Source organism: Bufo bufo, chromosome 2, assembly GCF_905171765.1.
Source record: "Bufo bufo chromosome 2, aBufBuf1.1, whole genome shotgun sequence".
Taxonomy (NCBI): Eukaryota; Metazoa; Chordata; class Amphibia; order Anura; family Bufonidae; genus Bufo; species Bufo bufo.
In genome coordinates, this window is record NC_053390.1 from 219,314,352 (window position 1) to 219,338,717 (window position 24,366).

At 42.3% G+C, this 24,366-nt stretch overlaps 1 protein-coding gene across 1 annotated transcript in view; it reads right to left on the reverse strand.

The window, feature by feature from the left end:
* NCOR2 (nuclear receptor corepressor 2) overlaps positions 1-24,366 on the reverse strand; it is a 450,727-nt gene that overhangs the window by 129,783 nt on the left and 296,578 nt on the right. Inside the window, 1 exon segment of the mRNA XM_040416221.1 lies at positions 18,126-18,188. Within this exon segment, the coding sequence (XP_040272155.1) occupies positions 18,126-18,188 (63 nt within the window).

The window sequence follows — 24,366 nt, forward strand, 5'->3', positions numbered from 1 at the left end:
AAAAAAAGGTAATTCTCTTATTATTGCTCTTTTTTTTAATAAATAAAAGAAAATGGATTTCCACAGTTCTCCAGTATAAGGCCTCATTTACATGACAGGATTTTTTGTCCACATCAAACCCATTTATTTCTATGGGGTCGCAAAAGATTCGGACAGAACACTGTCTAATGTCCCCATCCGTATGTCCATTCCAAGGCTCTGCAAAAAAGCTAGAATATGTCCTATTCTTGTCCGTATTATGAATAATAGGCATTTCTACTATAGTGCGGGATGTGCAGAAATGGGAAAGTGCCAGCGGCACACGTCTGGTATCCATGTGGATCTGAGGTTTGCGGACCACAAAATGGACACAGTCGTGTGCATGAGGCCTAAAACAGAGTTTGAGGCAAGTCAGCTGTATATTCTTGGAAATGTCTACATTTTTCCCCCACTAGTCATCCATGCTTGGCCCAAGAAAAGCTTAGTCAGGATGGATTTTCAGGTGTCTATCCTGAGACACCAGAGGTGTTTGGTGCCATAATTTCCTCCAAATACACTGCACATTTTACGAAGTCATCATGCATGTAAATGGCAAACTGAGAAGAAATAGATGGGGCTCACAGAGATACAGTAGGACCTCCTACAGGTCTATGAGTGCTATATAACAGCTTTGTATATATAAAGTGCATAAAAGGTCTATATCCTATCATTTAAAATTTGTACCTATGAAACTAGCTGACCTGTTACATGTGCACTTGGCAGCTGAAGGCCTCTGTGTTGGTCCCATGTTCATATGTGCCCGCATTGCTGAGAAATATGATGTTTTAATATATGCAAATGAGCCTCTAGGAGCAACGGGGGTGTTGCCGTTACACCTAGAGGCACAGCTCTCTCTGCAACTGCCGAACCCTCTGCACTTTGATTGACAGGACCAGAAAGTCTAAAAGTTATCACACCTGTACAGCCCTGTCAAAGTTCAGAGGGTGTGGCGGTTGCAGAGAGAGCAGAGCCTTTAGGTCTAATGGCTAAGCCCCTGTTGGTCCTAGAGGCTCATTTGCATATATTCAAACTTCATTTTTCTCAGTGCACATGTAACAGGTCAGCCAGTTTCATACAGTAGGTACAAATCTGCCGACAGATGCCCTTTAAGAAATAGTACTATACAGAAGTAACACAACAGAAAACCTAAAATATACAAGTGCTATTTTGTTTTTGTGGTTCTTCATATGCTCATTAATTGCCTAAAAAAGGTTAACCTGTTTAATTATGCTATTGGGGGAAAAATGAAAAAGTAGGTTCACGAAAAACTTTGTTCTAAAAAACACTCCAGTAACATAGTCACAGATTTGTCACATACAGAGTTGTCTGGTAGGTATTGCCTTAACTCCATGCTGCGCACTTAGCACACACGACTTGTGGGAACCCTCCGCCATCTCTCAGCACCATGCTTTACACAACACACAAAGGGGGGATCATCCAGAAAGGTTCAAAATAAAAAGAAGAAATCTGAAACCCCAGGTTGTAGATCTTCCTTTCGATTTCTGGACACAATCTCAACACAATTACTGATTACCATTGTATTTTAGGCTGATTATCTGTAGACCCAGCATAACTGTCCAACCGTCCAGCCCTATTGTCCTCGTCTGACCTTTGAGACTAGTAGGTTGCACACAGCAGTGGTGATAGAATACTATATAAATATGCACAAGAGGCTGTCACTTTGAAGGAAATCATTTCCTTCACTAGCTTTGGAGGTTACCATGAGGACATCGTCTAACCCCCAACGATATCCTGGATTTCAATTATATCCATGAAAGAAACTGCTACATTGCTACAGCTAGGCACTAATTTTCCATTGTAATTCAGTTAGACGGCACTATAAGAAAACCTTTGTGTGAAGGAGCCTATGGAGAGTACATCTATGTGGACTGTAAGGAAGCAAAGCTGAAAGCTCAATTAACCGCGCAAGGGCTCAAAAGATAAAACAAGCGGTGAAGGTTTGACAAATGTGCAAATTATTACATACTGTAGATAACAGGACTGCAGATTAAAGGGGGTAGTAATCAGACATAGGGTCCATTCACACATCTGTGTGTGTTTTGCGGATCTACGGATCCGCAAAACACGGATACCGGCAATGTGCGTTACGCATTTTGCGGACCGCACCTCGCCGGCAATATAATAGAATATGCCTAATCTTGTTCGCAATTGCGGACAAGACTAAGACATGTTCTACTTTTTTTCTGGAACGGAATTGTGGACTTGGAAGTGCGGGTCCGCATTTTCAGATCCGGGCAGCACATCGTGCGGCCCCCATTGAAATGAATGGGTCCGCAATTCCGTTCCGCAAAATGCAGAACAGAATTGGGGACGTGTGAATGGACCCATAATCTAATACATAACTTCTTTCTAACAAGGCTTGGACCAGCCCTGTACCTCACATGGATCCAGAGATCTCCCCATTCATTGCGGCAATCGATCTGCTAGATTTATTTCAAGCTGTCAGCTTAGGGGGCATGTCCTTTCTGCTGCAGCTGGTGGCAGTTGAAGGATGGAACAGAACATGTCCTTCCGTCTCAGTGAGCAGGACAGAAAAAATTAGAAAAAGAGCATACAGCAGGTGGCGCTATACAGATCGATTTCATTGAATAACTCAGTAGTTATATAATTCTTTTAGTTACATGAAATTACAAAAGTTTTCTGATTTTGAAAACTGTAGGATATTTTTCATGGGGCAATCCCTTTAAGTGTTGCGCATAACATATCTGCTGTATAAAAGGTCAATATCAAGTCTACTGCTACTAACCTTGCTCATATTTATACCACTAAGCAATGTGAACCTAGAAATCACACAACAGGTCTTCAGTAACACTGGGAAAATTTTAAAGTGCACAAGGGTCTTGCAAGAAAAAATAAAGGAACCCTGGTCATGTCATGTTTTCACACTGTACTATTATAAGGCTCCATTCACACGTCCGCAAAATGTGTCCGCATCCTTTCCGCAATTTTGCGGAAAGGATGCGGACCCATTCATTCTCTATGGGGACGGAATGTGCTGTCCGCATCCACATTTGCGGATCCGCACTTCCGCATCCGTGCTTCCGTTTCCGCAAAAAAATAGAACATGTCCTATTCTTGTCCGCAATTGCGGACAAGAACAGGCATATTCTATTATGTCGGCAATGTGCGGTCCGCAAAATGCGGAACACACATTGCCGCTTTCCGTGTTTTGCGGATCCGTGTCTCCGTGTATCCGCAAAACACATTGCGGACGTGTGAATGGAGCCTCAGACAGAAATACCTTAGTACAATAAATTAGTACTCCTGCACTGTGGTCACAACCCCTGCCCCAAACATAGTCCATGAACACATGACCTGCATTAGAATATTGCACACCTTCATACATATACTATATGTAGGCTCAATATTTTCCTATTCAGTTTAAGTCTACTGTCACACTGGCGTTTTGGCTTTCCGTTTGTGAGATCCGTTCAGGGCTCTCACAAGCGGTCCAAAACGGATCAGTTTTGCCCTAATGCATTCTGAATGGAAAAGGATCCGCTCAGAATGCATCAGTTTGTCTCCGTTCAGTCTCCAGTCTGATGAAAGTGAGCCAAACGGATCTGTCCTGGCACATAATGTAAGTCAATGGGGACGGATCCGTTTTCACTGACACAATAGAAAATGGATCCGTCTTCCATTGACTTTCAATGGTGTTCAAGACCATGTTAAAGATCATACAAACGGGTCCGTTCTGAACGAGTGTGAGAAAGTAGCCTAATTGGTATTTACTTCGATACCTCTGCTATGTTGTCCATACTCTAAATCAACACTACTGAATATTGCAGTATATGTTGTAGTAAAAAGGTAATCCAGTATATATAAGGCACCAAGTAGTAGTACACAATGCAATTAGTCAGTTTGGTCACCACCTCATAACCAGGCTTGAGTATTAGAGTACCTTTACAGTTGGCAGAAAAGTCCTCCAGAAAATCTGCAGGTGCAGATTTCCTGTATGAGGATCTCTCTATCCAATTCAATGGGAAATTGATTCTGCAGTGGACAACGCCGCGGAAAAATGCGCAACAAAACCCGTACAGGTTTCATGCGGATTATTCCACAGCGTTTTTCATTGCAGAATCAATTTCCCATTACTTTGAATGGAGATTCTCACACAGGAAATCTACAACACAACATCATTTACGCTGCAGAATGTAAATTCCGCAGAGGAAGACAGGGACAGAATGTTCAGCCCCATAGGATAACTTAGGGGGGATGTTAATGTTGGGGATTTTACCCTTTGAGTACAGGGTAGTAAAATTACAATTCTATATCATCAACCAGCATTTTGCTGACAGGCATATTTTCTACTGCGGAGCTGTATTCGCTGCAATTTTCACAATGAAATAGCAGTTTGTCATTTTCTTTAAATAAAATAAATAAATAAAAAAAAGTTTGCAAACAGTTAGTGCCTGAATAATTCTATTCATTGGGCAGCATGGTGGCTCAGTGGTTAGCACTGGTGTCTTGCAGTGCACCTAGGTTTGAATTCGACCAAGGACACCATCTGCATGGAGTTTGTATGTTCTTCATGTGTTTGTGGGGGTTTCCTCCCACACTTCAAAGACATACTATAGGGAACTTAAATTGTGAGCCCCATTGGGGACAGCGTAATGCTAATGACTGTAAAGTGCTGCGGAATATGTCTGCACTATATAAATGCATAAACTAAATAAATAGCATGAATAATTACAAAATTATATGTCGACGTAGCAGCTTTTCATTATCTCCAGAACCTACAGCTACATTATAAAAATAAGAGCTTAAAAGAGGCTATCCAATGAGTCAAAAAATCGGGAGTAATGCACACCATTATAACTATATTGGGGGACGATGGATACTGCTCTCCAGTTAAATTTTCTATTTTTTCTCCTTTAATCTTTTTTACCCACTCCTTTGCAGCTTTAGTCTCTTGATTTTCTGTGGGTGGGCAGCAGCTCATCACGTATCTGCATCTCCCAGGAGTGCACTGCAGTCAATTCTTTTTAACCCCTTCCTTTACTTCATAGAAAAAAGCACCCCAATATTATACTGCATGTATATTACAGTAGCACTTCATTTGAAACAGCCAATCCATTGTATATAAATAGGTTTTCACAGGATAACCCCTTTAAATGTACCTATAATGAGTCCATCCCTTTGGTGAAACCATCATCACATCTCCACCAACTTCAACTATTTTAGTAGATTGCAAGAAATCAAGTTCTTTGGCCTTGTTTGCATTTTTCTGTATTTCTGGCCCTGTTCACATCTGTATAATTAATATGCTTGTGTAACTAAAGGTCTGGAAGCTGCTTAAAGAAGAATTCAGTGCAATCTGGAAGCAACATGTTATAGAGCAGGAGAAGTTCTATATCAATCTGCCTGCAGATTGCACTGCAATCGTGGTGACGGGTCCCCTTTAATTATTAGTGAAGAACCAATGCCATTATTTCTGAGGAAATTTAACACAAACAGCCAGACTGCAAGCAACTAAACAAAGGCAATTTTATTACACAAATCATCAAATTTTGAAATATCTAATAAGTTAAAGGATTTAATATCTTCTTATTACACAAAACTGCCTAAAACAGAAATAAGTGCAAACCTAGAAAAAATTTATAATAATAATATTATATATATATATATATATATATATATATATATATATATATATATATATATATATATATATATTGCAATATTCTGTAATGGTTGGGAATATAAAAAAAACAAAACAAAAAAAAAAACCTCCTGATTTCACCAGAAGCTTTGCTAGAATATGTTATATAGTAGCCTCTAGTTGCCAAAGAAACACTATCAATATAGACATTTTTAGAAAACCGCCTCAAATCTTACCTTCCAAAACAAGAATAAAGAATATTCTTTGCTGTCAACTGGATATTAATTTCCACTGCTTAGTAATACAGCGGTAAATAATATTGTATAAAGAAACAAATGTTATTCCAAAAATGAGATGGACTTCCTGTGTCTTCTATGATTATAGCGAGGAATGGCGATTAATCCATGCAATGAATCCATCCAAACCAGTTAGACTAATATAGCAATCTATAACATTTACAGCCAAAAGCCTCACTACCCTCTCTATGTCAAGCCCCCAAGACGCCCCTTCTTTGGCCACTGTTTGCATTTTCTTAGTGTTTCGAGGGAACACTTGCATGCAGGACAACACTGTCGTTTATCAGTCACTTCTCTTTTCTGTGCACGCTTCCATCGCCTTATATGGTGCAATAACTTGAGTTTTCAGTCTGATCAATGCTCAGAAGTTCACAGCTAAGCCGTGTAGTATCCCAGATGCAGGTGAAAGTTCCCCTATCTTACGGACGGTGGCCTTCCCAGACTTTGTTGACATGAGAAATTTAAAGGACTGCCTACTTTTTCCTTCACTGTAATGTAGACTTCCCACTGAGGCAAACAGAAGCAAGCATCCACCAGCAAGTGGGATGTTAAACCAGGTCACTGTCATTGAATCCTACTGATGGACGCCCAGAAGTTGTCAGGAACAGATGTTCTGTCCTCAAGGGCTTTTAATCTGCTTTTCTCTCCGCCGATTCTCCTCGCTCCCTCCTCCTCTTCAGCTTTCTTGGTATAAAAGTCTCTTCCATCATTTTTTACATCTCTACGACAACCATCCACAGCATTCTCAGTCCCCGCATCTCCCCCCTATCCACCTCCTTAAAGGCTTTAAACGCGTTGCTTCCTTTCATATTACTCATTACACATTGCAACAGCAATCATTCTTCTAGCCAGGCTCGCTCTTACGTGGACTCTACTTTTGAAAGTCAACCCTTTTAACGCCAATTCACACGGCATGATTTCCACCTGTCAAATGCATTCACTCCTGGACTAGGGCAAGTTGCAGGACCCCAATTTCTCTGCACTTTATTCCAAGAGCTTCCTCTCACTTACCTGCCTCTTGCTGCAGCTTGCCAGGATGGGGATAATGCAGCTGTAAGTCTCTGTAATGTTGCTGCCAAAGAAAATCCTGGGTATTGTGGAGGAAAGGGGCCACCAAACGAGGAGATAACGGCACTGCAGATGCACAGCTTCTGCCAGCTGAGGGACTGATACTGTTGCTATGTGTAGGAGTCACAAAACGAGTGCTAATCGCCCTCCTGCCTGACCTGCAGGCTCATCTCCTCTGAATGTGACCTCTAGACAGAATGCTAATAGCAGAATGTGTGGCATGGACCCAGGTTGTCAAAGGGTGCGGCTAACTTGGCACAAGCCTTCCCTCTCTCTCACTTTTTGTCCCCCCCCCCCCCCCAACCGCACACACACACAGTCTACGTCCTCTGCTCTTTCAGATCTGAACAGGATCCAGCATAACAAAGCTTTCTGTCTCATTCGCAGTGAAGGGGTTATTCAAGTGTATTAAAGCTCTATTTTTCTGTCGCTCTTTCCTTCCCTGCAGAGATGACATGGATATCCTAACTACTACCCGGCGAGACAAAGCGCCAAAACAGCCGAGGAAAAACTGCTCACGAATATGCGTCTATAATTTATATTAAACTATACTATATAAAGACAATTGAAACCAATTTTCCTAAACGTATAAGGCTACTTTCACACTTGCGGCAGAGTGAGCCGGCAAGCAGTTCTGTCACCGGAACTGCCTGCCGGATCCGGCAAAACATATGCCAAATAATGGCATTTGTAAGACTGATCAGGATTCTGATCAGTCAAAAAAAGGAAATTAAATGTTGAATCAGTCTTTCCGGTGTCATCCGGCAAAACGGATCCGGCATTTATTTATTTCGGATCCGGCATTCCGGTATTTTAAATACCGGCACCAATACATTCCTATGGAAAAAAATGCCGGTGTTCAGGCAAGTCTTCCGTTTTTTTTTTCGCCGGAGGTAAAACCGTAGCATGCTACGGTTCTATCTTTTGCCTGGTCAAAATGACTGAACTGAAGACATTCAGAATACCGGAATGCCGGATCTGTCCTTCCGGTCTGCGCATGCGCAGACTGAAAAAAATTTGAAAAATAAATGCCGGATCCGTTTTGCCGGACGACACCAGAAAGACGGATCCGGCATTTCAATGCATTTTTCCGACTGATCAGGCATTTTTAAGACGGATAAGGATCCTGATCAGTCTTACTAATGCCATCAGTTGGCATACGTTTTGCCTGATCCGGCAGGCAGTTCCGGCGACGGAACTGCTTGCCGGATATCTCTGCCGCAAGTGTGAAAGTACCCTTACTCTCCATTCAGAATGCATGGGGATAAAACTGATCAGTTCTTTTCCAGTATAGAGCGCTTTTGACGGAACTCCGTGCCGAAAAAAAAAAACGCTAGTGTGAAAGTACCCTAAAACATTTTCATCAGTTTTAGGCTACTTTCACACTAGCGGCAGGACGGATCCGAAAGGCTGTTTACCCTGTCGGATCCGTCCTGCCGCTATTTCGCCGTGCCGCCGGACTGTCGCTCCGTCCCCATTGACTATAATGGGGACGGCGCGGAGCTCCGGCGCAGCACGGCAGTATACGGCGAGAGGCCGCCGGACTAAAAGTACTGCATGTCCGACTTTTTAGTCCGGTGGCCACTCACTGTGCACTGCCGTGCTGCGCCGGAGCTCCGCCCCTGTCCCCATTATCGTCCTGCCGCTAGTGTGAAAATACCCTTACTAGATTTCCACCAATACAGTACATTACTGCTTTTCAACATTTTTAGCAGTATATTTATTAGCGTCAGAGATGAACGAATTGCTCAAAGTTTAATTCGGATTTGATTTGGGTCCAAACTGATTTTACCTAAATCAAAAGTGCTCCAATGGGTCTGAAAATTTGTATGACCCTCATTGGCCTTTTTTTTCGCTCTCATCTCTCATTTTTTCTTTCCTATCTACGTCCATGCAGCTAAAATTTTTATAGATTACGGGTCCAATTTGATTAGTTTAGAACTGATTTGCTCATCTCTAATTAGCAGTAATTTGCTATTGCAGAGCAATCAATCAGCATTTCTTTCTGAGAACAGAAGGTGTTTAAATAGCTCACTTCAACCATAATTCCCCTCACCAGGTTTATTTCTGATTTCGGGTACATGCACACGAACGTTAGGCTCCGTGCCCGTGCTGCAGACCGCGGACCCATTCACTTGAATGGGGCCCGCGATCCGCATCTGACGGTCCGCACCGCAAAAAAGTAGTGCATGCTAAATGTTTCCCACTGGCCTGCCCAACACACTTCTGTGTTATCCATGGGAGGGCACCATGTTTCACACATGGTGGATGTGGCAAGAAAGTGCAATAAGACCTCATGCACACGACTGTATGTCCGCAATCTACAGAATAAGTATGCCGGACAAAGGCATGCCGCATTTTCCAAATAGAACTGCCTATTTGTGACCGCAAAACGGAGAAGAATAGGTCATGTTCTATAATTTGCAGAACTTCCACGTGGATGCAGACAGCACTCAGATGACATCAGTGTGCAGTCCACATTTTTTGCGGCCCCATACAAATGTATGGGTTCACATGTGATCCTCAAAAATGACGAGGACCAAAAATATGGTTGTGTGCATGAGGCCTAATATACAGTACTTTGTCACTCAAGTTACGAGAAGCAATCCTGAACGACCCTCAAGTCTAGGCATCTAAACACACTCTATTTCATTCACAGTTGCAAATTCCAAGATAAAACAGGCAGTATAGACTTTGGTCTACCAAAAAGAGATCCACAATTAAGTATACTTGCCACAAAATTGGATGACAGACTGCCCATTTCTAAAGTTTCTGAGATGGTCTCTTATTCTTGTTAACTCCCTCTCTAATACGTTCTCTGTATTACAAGTTACAAGCATGCTTCATAGCAATCGTACAGAGAAGGACTCCGGTCACATATTGTTACTGACCTACAGTGGGAGTATACCCTGACATGTATAAAAAACATGCATTCTTCACATATGCTTAGGTTATTTGGTTTATGTGTCTTATACGTCTGGAAGTGTTTGACGCCACATATGTTTTTTTTGCACAAGCACATTGATAAATACTGATGGGCATGGCAGCGGGAGGCACTGTAGTGTCATACGATTTGGTTGATTTTTAGATGGAGTATGCTATCCATAAGTTGTGCATTTAGTAAAAAAAATAAATAAGATAAGAATAAAATAAGAATAAATATATCACACATACATACACACACAGGACAAAAACGTAAACACACCACAACAGATGCACAATGCACTAACTATGTATCAGTCATGTCCATAGGAATCAACGTACAAGTCGCAAACACATTTTTTTACCCAAGTAAAAACGTGAACATTGGATATGTATAGATACGAGATCTGCACTGGGCTAACTTATCAAGCTACGCCTGCAGTGTTGAATGTGGGAATGTCATGGAAATCCAAAATGAACCATCTTGATCACTTGAGAGACCCTTCTTGCACAACTTCAATATATCCAGCCAAAGGGTGGACCAGACATAAAATCCTTCCAGTAAAATCCAGGGGCAGGTCATTTGCAGAGCTCCACTGGTCACTTCACGTCCAAGTCCTCCTTGCTATGTGGGGAATTGATTTTCAATACAAGGGGAGCCTTTAATAACTAAGCAAGTATATACCACAGAAATCGGAAAGTAGGACTATATGAAAGGATTGGTACTTCGAAGAAGCTTTCTCAAAGACTAGGGGCTCATTCAGTCGGCCGTATGCAGACGGCCGCAAAAATGCAGATCCGTTTTTTTGCGGATTAGATGCTGTCCTATTCACTTCTATGGGGCCATTTTCTTCCATTGCACAGCTCAGCAAAAAAATGAAACATGTCCTATACTTGTCAGTGAAAATCAAGACATGGCCCTATTGAAGTCTATGGATCAGCAAAAAAACTGAATGCAATGCGTTTTTTTTGCAGACATGCTTAACTGTCTGCAAAAAAACGGATCCGCATTTTTGCGGACAGCATACGGCCATCTGAATGAGCCCTAACACGGTGTCTAAAAGCAATTGCTGGCACTGAAAGAGTTAAGCGAGCTGCTGATTCTTCACCTGCCAGCTGTAACATGCTCTGTTCATCCCCATGTAACACTCCTGTTTGCCATAGATTTATTATGGCAGAATACTGGACAGGTCAGGGCAAGAAGGGGGCAGAAATGTGCCATGCCAAAGAAACAAAACCTGAGTCATCCGGAGATTCTTAAAGCATGAACAAGATAAATTCAATCTGGAACAGGCCGCTGAGCCAGTAAAAGGCTTCATTTGTTTAATCAAATACCTTTGTGGGCCAAAGACTTCATCAGCAGACGGATATCCTCCACCCAGGAGGCCACCATCCACACCTGACTGCAAACACAGGGAAAAGGTCTACTGCAGATTTGGATTTTTGCCACAGAAATGGCTCTAAATTTCACAATTTTCATTGCAAAAGGGTGAAATCAGTGGTGGAGACCCGGAGCATAAACTGACATGCTGTATAACTCAAAGCCAGGTCAATTTATGCTGCAGATAAAGCTCCTTTGAAAGGATCACTCTGATTGGTAGTTATGGGCCAGTTTTACACTCGTTTTTAAAGATCTCCACCGGGGTGTGTATGAGATTAAAATCTCCACTTTCCTGGTACTGTACAAAGCTGCGGATTTCCATCTGAAAATCCATGACCACAAATCTGCCGCATATGAACACACCCTGAACCTGACAGGATTCACGCGAGTAACAGTCATTGAATTTCTTTAAAGGGGTTGGCCACTTTCTGGCTACTTCTAACCAATGTGTTTCTAAGGCTACTTTCACACTAGCGTTGTTTAAATCCGGCGTTCAATTCCGACACCGGAACTGCCCGCCGGATCCGGAAAAACGTGTGAAAACGGATTACATTTGAATCCTGATCAGGATTTTGATCACAATGAAAAAATGCATTGGAAAAAAACGGATCCGCCATTTATGGACTTTAACTTTTTTTTTTCCACATTTTTCGGGTTTAACATGCAAAAGCCGGATCAGGTGTGACTGAACACACGGCGCCGGATCCGGCGTTAATGCAAGTCAATGGGAAAAAGACCGGATCCGGCGTTCAGTCAAAGTGTTCAGGATTTTTGGCCGGAGGTAAAAATACAACATGCTATGGTTTTCTGAAAAGCCTGATCAGTCAAAAAGACTGAACTGAAGACATCCTGAACGGATTACTCTCCATTCAGAATGCATTAGGATAAAACTGATCAATTCTTTTCCGGATTTGAGCCCCTAGGACGGAACTCAGCGCCGGAAAAGAAAAACGCTAGTGTGAAAGTACCCTAATATGATTATATGGCACTAACGAATATAACCTTTATTTAAATTCTGTGCCATTTTTTACATTTCATAAGGTATGCCACCTTGTTTGTCGAGTCTTTTGTGCTGTCTACACAGAGGTCCTGTCCATAAAATGGCTGCTGATGGAGGGTCATGTGACCAGAAAAATCAATCAATCATTTTCCTCCATTCCAATACACTGCCGTATTCACTTGCACTGCTGGGAGTATAGTGCAGGTGCAGTGTGTTTGAATGGAGGAGGCTGAGTGATGTGTCTGGTCACATGACCCTCCATCAGCGGCCATCTTATGGACAGGACCTCTATGTGGCCAGCACAGAAGGGCATGGTTTATGAAATATAGCAAATGGCACAGAATATCAACAAAGCCTATATTAGTAAGTGCCATATAGTCATCCTACATACACATTTTTACATAAAACGGTAGCCAGAAAGTGGCCAGCTCCTTTAAGTTTGTTCAAATGCATCTCTGAGAGATGAACGGACAAATATGCCAGCACAGTCCTTTTAAAAATATGACAACTTTGTAAGTAATCCACTATGAACGTTATCAATCTTCTGCCATCAATCACCTTAACTACATACAGTACATGGCTTGGCATGATGAATGAGACATATTAGACCTCTATAATGATCCTTAATACGAAGGCCATCGAATGTGGGTCCATACTGTACCTTCACACAAATTTTATATGGATGGCTATAACCTTTTTCTATATATTACATGAGACAGGAAAACATAGCATCCTTGAACTACAGAGGTATTCCCCCTAAAAGCGTCAAACAATATAGGTATTCCACCTATAAGCATAGGCACTGTGTACTTATAATGTAGACCATTACAGTGGTCCATACACACAGCGGTGCCAGGCTTATACACAATGGGGTCTGCCAGGTTCTACCTTGGTGCCTATCATTTTGAATGAAAAACAAAACAAAAACAGCGCTGCAAATATGACAGAATCTGAGACTTGAGCCTCTGACACAGATATAAACATAGACTAAAAGTCACACTTTCCCGCCGACTCCTTCGACTATAATGAAGTCTGGCTGTGAATTGGCTGCTACCCAGCAAATATGGCGAGAATTGTCCAGACAAAAACCACTGCATTGTCTACCGGCCGCAGGTGCCAAAGAAGCCTTAGCAAGCCCACAATGGATCCACTGACTTAGGCTACATGCACATGAACGTTGTTTGTTTCAGTGTCCGTTCAGTTTTCTTTTTGCGGAAAGGATGCGGACCCATTCATTTCAATGGTTCTGTGCTGTCCGCATCAGTATGTCCGTTCCGTTGCCCCGCTAAAGAAATAGTGCATGTCCAATTTTTTTCTAGTTTGCGGATAAGGATAGGCATTATTACAATGGATCAGCGAAAAAAATTTATGCCATATCGAACGTCATCTTTTTTTTTTTGCGGACCGCAAAACACATACGGTCGTGTGCATGTAGCCTTATTAAGAGTACCATAAGGGTCTGTCGTGTTCTCTATTATTTTGACAGGAAAAATAGCACAGTATTCTTTGTGTAAAGTTTTACAGAATAAACTTTGTATGTCAATTCTTCACAATTCTCAACACATTCTGATTTACATTCGAAGGCTAGAAACCCAGGCTGACTTGTCCTCAAAGATGAAGGTCTGAAACAATCGCAACCATTCTAGACCATCCCCTGTGAGCAGACATAAGCAGCAGAGACCTATCTCCAGTCCTAATGATTTGCTGCCATCTATCAGCTTGGAGGGGTGGTGGGGAGTATATGAAATAGACTATTCTCAATTTTTTTACGAGAGCTCCATTCTAATTTCTGGATGACAAAAACCTTAAGTCAAGTTTAAAGTCCGGCTCACGCATTTCCAGTTAAAGTGCGGACTGGGCTCTATAGCATTTTACCTGGGGCTCTAAACTTTTGGAGCTGGTTCAAAGACGTGAAAAGGTTGCAGGACGCTACAGCAGACTGCAACCCTAGAAAGACGAGTACCAGCTACGGATATCTTACTAGAAAGTTGAATGTACATGTGTACATTTTATAAACGTGATTCCCAGTGACTATTAGGTCTTGCACAATCCATCCTTCCACAGTATAAATTCAGGGATAGGATACAAGCCTCATACACAAGCGGGGCAGGTTAGTTTTGCTTGGGCCACTATAGAGGCCGACAGCAGCTTTCTCTGAGCTGTCACTGTTTATTCTACACATCGGGGTGTTTGTCTAGGAGATGGCTTGCCAAGACCATGATCCTTTCAGCAGGCTGCGGCATTCTCTCGGAGGTGTTGTGTTACTCATCACAAGTCATCTGCTCTCCAGAACATCACATAACAGATGACATGCTTCCATTCCACTATGGGAATATTCACAATGCAGCCGCTCACACTCTATAGAGATGTCCTATCTATTGGAAGACCAACATGGCATCACCCATAAAAAATATAATTTCTTTATGTAATATTAGAGAACCTCCTTAATTTTACTGCCAAGAAGCAACACACAGATGTGGGCTACATTTAGCATAAGGTGAAATAGATAAGTAATGCAGTTTTTCAAGGGTTAATGAGCTTTCCAAAAACTTTTGATATGCCATAGTGACACATCAAAGGTTTTGATCAGCAGGGTTCTTAATGCGGAGACCCCCACCGATGCTCGAACAAGGAGAGAGAGAATTGCTCCCATAGCACGCTCTGTGTCCTTGCTGCAGGAGATGGACTGGAGACGAGCTCATAGGCTTCTATTAAGAGATAACACATTGTGCAAGCACTTCTCTCTCCTCGACAATCGGTGGGGGTCTCAGCACTCTGACCCCAACTGATCAAAACCTTTGATGTGTCGCTATAAGGGTCCATTTACACGTCCGTAGTGTACTGCGGATCCGCAATACACCAGGCCGGCACCCCCATAGAACTGCCTATTCTTGTCCGCAATTGCGGACAAGAATAGGACATGTTCTATTTTTTTCCGAAGCCGGGGGAGCGTTCCAGAAATGCGGACCACATCCATTCCTGCCCCATAGAGAATGAATGGGTCCGCACCCATTTTGCGGAATTGCGGAACGGGTGCGGACACATTCACGGACGTGTGAATGGACCCTAACAAAGCATATGTTTTTTGAAAGCTCAGGAACCCTTTAAACTTCTTTAGGCCTCATGCATACGACTAGTGATGAGCGAATCGACTTCGGATGAAACATCCAAAGTCGATTCGCATAAAACTTCGTTCTAATATTGTACGGAGCAGGAGCTCCGTACAGTATTAGAATGTATTGGCTCCAATGAGCCGAAGTTATTGCTTCGCGAAGTCTTGCGAGACTTCAGGTAATAACTTCATAAATTAATTTGTACTGTAAAAAAACATTTCCAGAACTTGGGTTCGGTTCCAAGGTACCAAGTTCGGGAGACTTCGCAAAGCAATAACTTCGGCTCATTGAGCCAATACATTCTAATACTGTACGGAGCACCTGCTCCGTACAGTATTAGAACCAAGTTTTATGCAAATCGACTTTAGATGTTTCATCCGAAGTCGATTCGCTCATCCCTACATACGACCATATGTTTGGTCCGCATCCGATACGCATTTCTTGCAAATCGGATGTGGACCCATTCATTTCAAAGGGGCTGCAAAAGATACAGACAGCACATCATGTGCTGTATGCATACATATTTCCATTCCGCAGCCCCGCAAAAACAACTCAACATGTCCTATTCTATCCTTGTTCGCAAAACGAACAAGGATAGGATATTTCTACAGGAGTTAAGAAAGAAATAGCAGCATGAATATGGCTGGTATCCATGTTTTGCGGATCTGTCATGCGCATGAGGCCTTATACATACATTTCCTATTGGTGCTTGTAGAACAGCAGTGTTAATTGGTGCCTTCTACTTATACACAATACGGGATGTGGGGGAAGCTGCAGTTCAAGACTATAAGGACAGAGTTCAGGCTCCACTGGAGCTTCTCACACTGAATTTAAGGAAAGGAGTGGCCAATTAATAGTATGTGACTCTGTGTTGAAATTAGGGTCTCTGTCAGATCGAATAGAACAGTATTAAACGGGTGGCAGATTTATTATAAAAAAATTATATATATTCTCCACCCAATCCAATTAATATCATAGCCTGGCAAAAGAAAGCTTTTGTCCATCTCTGCTGTCACGATAGGGTCAATCAGACGAAAACTCCTTACTTGTAGGTTCAGTGCCTACTATAGTGTCTCTAATGCTACCAGAGGGTCTCCAATACAAAAGACGCACTCGTTTGTAAGTGGGTAGGTAAGCAGGGTATGCTTCTGAACATAGCAATTGTAAATTTGTGATCACTCTTCTGTTTCCTAATGATATCATCACAGTCTATACTTGCTGCCCAAGGCTATGACAGGACGATTCTCTCTTGATATAATCGCATCATATGCAGACAGCATACAGCAGATCTATGTCACTTCCCATGAAAACCAACAATGTCATCAGATATTAGCCCATGGCTAAGCATCACAGTGGGAAGAACGCATGAAGCATGTACAAGTCAATGGATTAATGGAGGATATAAAAGCCCTATCATTACATTTTTTGGTCTAAATTGACAAATTCAATTAAAAAACGGTTCAACTCATTAACACAAAAAAGGAGAAAATGCAGGTAACAGGTACTGCCATTGCACTTCTGGACAACTCACTACTGGCAAGCATGCCACCCACAAATTCCTACACCCACGCCTGAATCAATGCTTTCCAGCTCTGCCCTTAACATCTTCATCCAGAACCTGTCAGTGATGACACCTGACAAGGCCAGCCAGCATTAACCCTTGCTAGGTGACCCAATGTTTGCAACATATGGTAAAGAATAAAGTCGCTCCATACTTTCAAAGCGTGGGAGGGAGATCAGTTACAGCACTCAGCTCTGCCATTTGAAATTCTCATTAAATATTCAGTTTCTAGGCATACATGGATTTCCTGAAACCAATGCAGACAAGACAAATTTGGTAGAGTCATCCATTATTTATCTAGAGATCCACAGATCTGCACATCATAGACGATGAGCAGCGTCTCTGCAAAACCTGTTTCCCAAACACATTTCTGCCATGAAGGAACCTTGAAACTGCCAGTGAAAGGCTTTGTCCTGATATATTGTGAGCGGAAGAAAACTCACAATCCAACCTTGATCTGTTAATACACTCTTCATATAAAAAGAAAGCAATCGGTATTGAAAAGGTAGCATAAGCATTCAGCTTCTGAGTATCATCGGAACAAAGACGCTCTGGTGCAATCACAAAGCGTAAAACACGGGTAAAAAAACAAGCTCGCCGCATAATGATAACCGCCAATGATTCATCGGCCAATGACACATTTCTTTGAGGCGCGAGGTGGTGAAATATACCCGAAGACTCTTGATAAGCCAAGTCTCATGCATGGCTATGTGACTGTTAGTAAAGAATATGCTTTATGTATACAGGTTAGCGCTGTTTTACCAAGGTTATGGATTTCCATTGTTCTGCTCCGCTACAGAAGGAGAAAGACAAAAATAACGGAAGTGTCGGATTCGCCACATAACTGCCACAAATGGAACTAAACAGATACTAGAATAGAATCGGTTTGGTTTCTGTCCCAGAGAATAAAGTCTTACATGGATGGAGGCCCCGACAATGCAGGTGGGAACAGGACCTTAATTATATACTTGACTGATACGCAAATTAGCCAAACCAATATTGGACTTAATGAGATTAGCAAAGCCTCATACTCCCAATGCAGAAATACAGTCCAAACGGGCACAATGTTTAGAAAGAAGCCTTGACATGAAAGAGTTACAGCAGGTAGCGTCCCTGCATCTGCGACAAGATAAGTACTCTTACCTTTCTTAGCAGTTTCCATTTCCTCTTCAGTCCACCGCGAGCTTTCATTCATTTCCATAGCTGCTGCGAAAACAAAATCCAGGAATATCTGAGTTAACCAAAACCGACAACCAAGGAGCGCACACAGGCATGTCACTGTCTTATAACTTCACAGGCTACAGGATTGAATTAGACCGTACCCATTGAATGCCAGAGTTTGCCGTAATAGGTATTTTACATTTGAAGACTTGCTCCTGAGGGAGGTGGAGCATGACTCCATGTAAGATACAGGGCAATAGTCCCAGGTCAAGTACTGACTACACAATGAGATCCGAGGGCTTCAAGAAAGAGATGCTCTTGCCAGTTTGCATTGTAGAAATTTCCTTTCTCAGGCTGAAAATATTTGCTACTATTCCACTTCTAATGGCCCATGAAAGAGAGAGCAATGGGCTGCGGGCACTTAGAGAGTACTGCACTGATTGGACTACGATAAAACATGAACAGTTCACATAAAGGACAAACTTGGGACAGGAAGGGGGGAAAGTTGCAGAGACAATTAAAAATAGCAGTGCTCTTCATGCAGAGAGTCTGCAAACCTCTGACAACTATTAGGCCTGGCCCTTTGGGGGATATGAAGGCGCATCGTTTACAGTTCACTGCACTAGATTTCAGTTGGCACCTCTCTTAGGCACATCACAAGTAATTTTCTTTCATGAGATTCCCCACAGCCACAAGATGGTAAGGGATAGGGCACCAGCAGGGTATGTCTGCCATACAGTGCAATGGAGGAGTCGCTCAGCGGCTGAACGCCACTGCAGCAGAGGTAGTAAAGCCTGAGACAGCAACAGATGGCTTTCTTGTGTATTCATTAATTAGTCATGAATAGAACATTCTATTAAAAAGTGGTCACTGATCAGGCGGATATGCAATTCACAGTAAGCTGGATTAAATGCAATGACACAAACCTTGTAAAGGTAGCATTCCACTTTACAGCTTGATGCAAGTGTGACGACCATAAAGCTCCTTTTTTGCTTATATGTAGGTTAGGTGATGTGAAAATGGAGCAGATTTGTATGGTTTTTCTGCTGTAATGTTTTACAGTCACAGCCAGAGATAATACGGACTGCGGTAAAAGCACATTTGGTATAGGTATAAGTTATGTGCACTTATGAAACCAAGGCCCACATTTATCAATATAGAGTATTTGGCCCTTTTTGTGGTGTTATCTGCTGTGGGACATAGTCCTTAACCATTTGCGTCAGAAATCAATTTGTGGAGTGAAAAGTGGGCCTGGCCAGGATTTCGACATATGAATTGTGACTTAAAGATGTTGCAAGATTACTTACTGCATAATCTCACTTCACCCACTCAAGTGAGTGGTGTCAAAATTGAGGAAACATCCAGGAATATTTAAATATGAGATACAGTTATCATTATCACACAATATTTTCAGCAATGTTGCCTCTGGCCAAACAGACTTGAGAGGGTTTTCCAGAAATCACATATTGAAGACCTATTCTCAGGATAGGTCATCAATATCTGATTGGAGTGGGTTCGAATTCCAGCACCTCCACTGATTCGCTGTTATCCTAGGTCGGCGACGTCACGTTCACCGGTCACATGGCCTATATACAGCTCATTCCCATTCAAGTAAATGGGCCTGAGCTGCAATAGCAAGCACAACCGCTATATAGTGCATGATGCTGTACCTGGATGCCTGTGAGGTCACTGCGCTCACCGATGCGCCGCAGCATCTTCAAACAGCTGATAGGTGGGGGTGCCAGGTGTCAGACCTCTACCAAACCGCTATTGATGACCTATCGTGAGGACAGGTCATCAATACACAGGAGTCCTGGAAAACTCCTTTAAAAAATACCACACAATACAATTCTCCCCAACTGTTTGATGTAATTCACAAAAATGTTGTGGTCAGTAGACTCGTGTTTCTATGGTTACAGACTACAAACAAGTCCTGTGTGTAGGTGGAGTGGAGGTATACTTTGCTCCCCCTACTTCCTCTTCTTGCTAACTTAAGGTGCCTTCACACGCGGCAGATTTTGTTGGAGAATTCTCCATGCCTTAAAATCAGTACCATTCATTTGAATGGGGTGGCAAGCACATGGATTTCTGAATGCCATTCAGGAGAATGGAACTCAAGGCACCCTTACAGGCAGATGTGCAAAGTAGCTTCATTTTTAATTTTAGATGCAATTTCTAGATTTGACATGGTCTTTTACACACCTAAATTCAAATGGGAGAAACTAATGAGTTTCAATAGTAAAAAATAGTTCAATGAGGATTTCCTAGAATGGGTTACTTTATTCTGGAGAAACAGTGGTGATGTTGGACAACCCTTTAGGCCTCTTTTACACGAACGTTACGGATTGTGTCAGGATGTGTTCCTCGACACTCGCACCATTTTGCAAGCAAGTTCAGTCAGTTTTGTCTGCAATAGCATTCAGTGTTTCAGGTTTTTTCAGCGCCAGTGAATCCAGTTTTGATGCGTTTTTAACGTGTGTGAAGGTTTACAAACATCTAGCAGTGAAAAATGCATCCGGATTATAAAGCGTTTTTCACTGAAGCCCCATTCACTTCTATGGGGCCAGGGCTGCGTGAAAAACGCAGAATATAGAACATGCTGAGATTCTCAGTGATCAGAAATGTTGCGTGAAAAAAAACGCTCATGTACACAGACCCATTGAGATGAATGGGTCAGGATTCAGTGCGAGTGCTATGCGTTCACTTCATGCATAGCACCCACACAGAAAACCCGCTCGTGTGAAAGGGGCCTTACACAATCTGCTGTTATTTCAGAGACCAACCTAGAGGATGGCCGAGAGCTGCCTTATATCTTATATGCATGCAGGTATGCAAGCAATCTGCTGAAGTGGTCATAAAGTGTAAGTGAATGTATATAAGAATAAAACATATAATGGGAGAATGCAATAATCTTTCCATTCGATCTACATGTGATACACAGTCAAGGGGGTAGGTTTAGATTTAAAACTATCCAAAGTATTAAAGGGAACCAGTCACACTAAAAATCATGACTCAGAGCAAAATGTGTATGAATCAATTTACTCAGCTTTTAAACCACTTCTCATTTTGGGCTTAGGAGTCCAGTTAGCAGGTCCTACTCAGTGACCAACTTATCTCTGCAAGCACATTCACTACAGTAAATTAGTTAAGTAGGAGAGCCCAATGGACTCTTAAAGGGGTTATCCGAGACAAAAAAAATGTACCGCATATGCCCAGGCCACTCACACTGAATATACTTACCTGGCTCCCCGAGCCGCTGCTGCTTCTCCCTATGCACAGATGAAAACATTTGGTGTCGGGGGGAGCAGCCAATGGCAGGTGGTGACGGGGACGAGCCTCCCTAGAGGCACCCGTGATGCTAGGGAGGATCAACCACGTCCCCGCCTGCCATTGGCTGCTCCCCCCGACACCAGATGTTTTCATCCACACACAGAGAGAAGCACAGCTGCGGTGCGGGGACCAGGAGCGGCTCAGGAAGTGGGGAACCAGGCAAGTAGAATCAGTGCGAGGGGCCTGGGCATATGCGGTACATTTTTTTGTCTCGGATAAACCCTTTAAGCCCAAAATGAGCAGCAGTTAAAGTGAATTAGTCCTAGGGAATCATTTCCCAGAAATATGAATACGACTTTGCTCACCTCCTCCTGCTCTACAACACGCTGCCCACAGATTCGAGTGCATTAAAACTAAATAATAAACATCTGCATCTTTATTTGTAATCCTGTCAAATATAACAAAGGGTCTTTTTTTTCACTATTTTCACTTATTGTGGTCCCTAATGAAAGAGCATGGTTAACACAGTGATATGATAAAATTACGTATCAACATGCACTAAAAACTGCCTAGTGTGAACAAGGCTCTGAAGAAAGAGTCCCCAGGTGATTTTGTTAGCAACTAACAAATAAAATGTGACTGGGTGGTACGGTAATTAAAGGGGGTTATCCCATGGCCAATTTGAAAAATGAAAATCAGAGATCATATAGTGCATGACAGTCTGTCTAACAAAGCTAGAACCAGCCCTGTACCTCACATGGATCCAGAGATCTCCCGATTCATTGCTCTGCTAGATTTATATCAAGCTGTAACTCAGGGGAGTGTCTTTTCTGCCGCAGCTAAGGGGGCGTGTCCATGCCCTCCCTATCACAGCTCAGGAGGCAGCTGAAGGATTAAACTGAGCATGTGCGGCCTTCTCCGTGAGCAGGTCAAAGACATAAGAAAAAGAAACAGCAGGTGGCTCTATACAAATACATTTTATTAAATAACTTAGTGGCTATGCTATATTTTTTATTACATGCAATTACAAACGTATTCAGATCCAGGTGCTGGTTTGAAAACTGTAGATTATTTTTTGTGGGATAACCCCTGCTACTTTATTTGTTCACAGACTAACAGCCAAACTTATAGCAAAAGAGTATATTTTAATACTACACTGAAAACTTACAGTACAAGAGGATCCTACAAATAAAACTTGTTCCATATGATATATATTTTTTACTTTTTTTTATGTCAACAGCAGCAACAGTATAGGCATTACAGGATTAAGCAGCACAGGTCTGGGGCACAAGTTTGGCATATGCCCTAGATGTGAATACAGCCTTACTGACGGGGTTTAATGATGGGCAGCACTGATATAGCCAACACACTTGCTACCACCAGGGTGGTCACAAAGGACTGGTATGAAGGTATGAATAACCTGCCCATCTATTCTCTACATTCACGTAACAGCATTCAATGCCACGATTTACTCCATGACAATAAATGCAATCTTCGCCTTTCCAAACATGTGACAACAAAGCCATCATCACTATGTGGACAGCTTTCTTTCAAGGTGTGAAAGACAGAAAATGATTACACAGGGATCAACAATCAAAACCAAATGGTCTGTTCACAATGTGCATCTCTCCACTCCTGCTGCACGCACATGAAGCGCCCAGGCACAGAGGTCACACGGATACACAGCAAACCATCTGCAATTAAGAGAACATTCTGTGCCAGTCTACAGGAAGGTTTGTGCTTAACCCATTCATCTACCGAGAGCTTTTCCACCCAAACTTCTGCAAAGGGCATAGGACTCAACTGAGCTCACCAATTACACAGATTGCACACTTTTAATATTCAGATTGTGGTTGCATCTGAACATTTTGTCTAAGTGCTTTCATCACAATTAATGATGATGGATTAAGCTTCAGTGACGGCTATTAGAGAGATAGCCTCTCTTACATTGTACCAAGTGTTTGATTATGTATCGCCTCGCTGGAAGCGGGCCATCTCTGCCTTAAGATTTTACAGTAAATGAGCATTATCTTATCAATCTTGTGAGATTGTGCAAGCCAAAAGCAGAAGTTACAAAGCTGGTGGCTTTGTGCAAGCTGGAAGAGAAAGAAAGAAGGCAAGACCCTGATGGCCCTCCTGATGGCTGAGATAGATGGAGGACTGGTCCATTAATCTATAAAAGCAACATATGAGACGTACAGTAAATAATGGCAAACTACAAAATTCATTACATGGTGACGCTTAAAGGGGTTTTCCGGGTTATATATACCCTAGGGATAGGTCATCAATAACCTGGAAAGCACCTTCAACTTTTGTATTTTTTTTTAAGTACATAAACTGCAAGCAAGAATTACAGAGGTATTGCCAGCTTGGCCGGGTATGCCATATCCACAGGATAGTCCATAAATGTATGATAAATGCAGTTCCCACCTCTGGACCTGCAGCTAAGTGGAAATCAAGCAGATGCGTTGCCACTTCTCCTGTAATTCTCCAATTTGATGAGGTAGCCACCTCACCAGATAAGTTGGGACACCCTCCTTTCTCCATATTGGTACAGATCCCAGATGTGGGACCTGTATCTATTAGACTTTTAATGTTCAAAGTGGGGTACCCCTTTAATTCTTTTCAAACTGTTATGCAACACTCTTATATGCTCACAATTCAGACATATTAGAAATATCAGGGACATAAAAGTACTAATGAAGGTTATCATATGGCATGAGGGGGTATTTAAAATGGTGTAGTGAAAGGCCTAAAGCTTGGCAAAAAGAAATGTATCGGCCTTACCCTTCCTGAAAAAATGGCCCATATGTTGTCTTATGCAGCTCTCCCACTTACAACCCCCCGAATCCTCTGATGGTCATAGTGGACATAGTGGACCTGTGGAACTCAGTCTGCAGGAAATGTCTCTCCACATTTAGAAGAGATATTATAGGATGGACCTTAGGGTGCA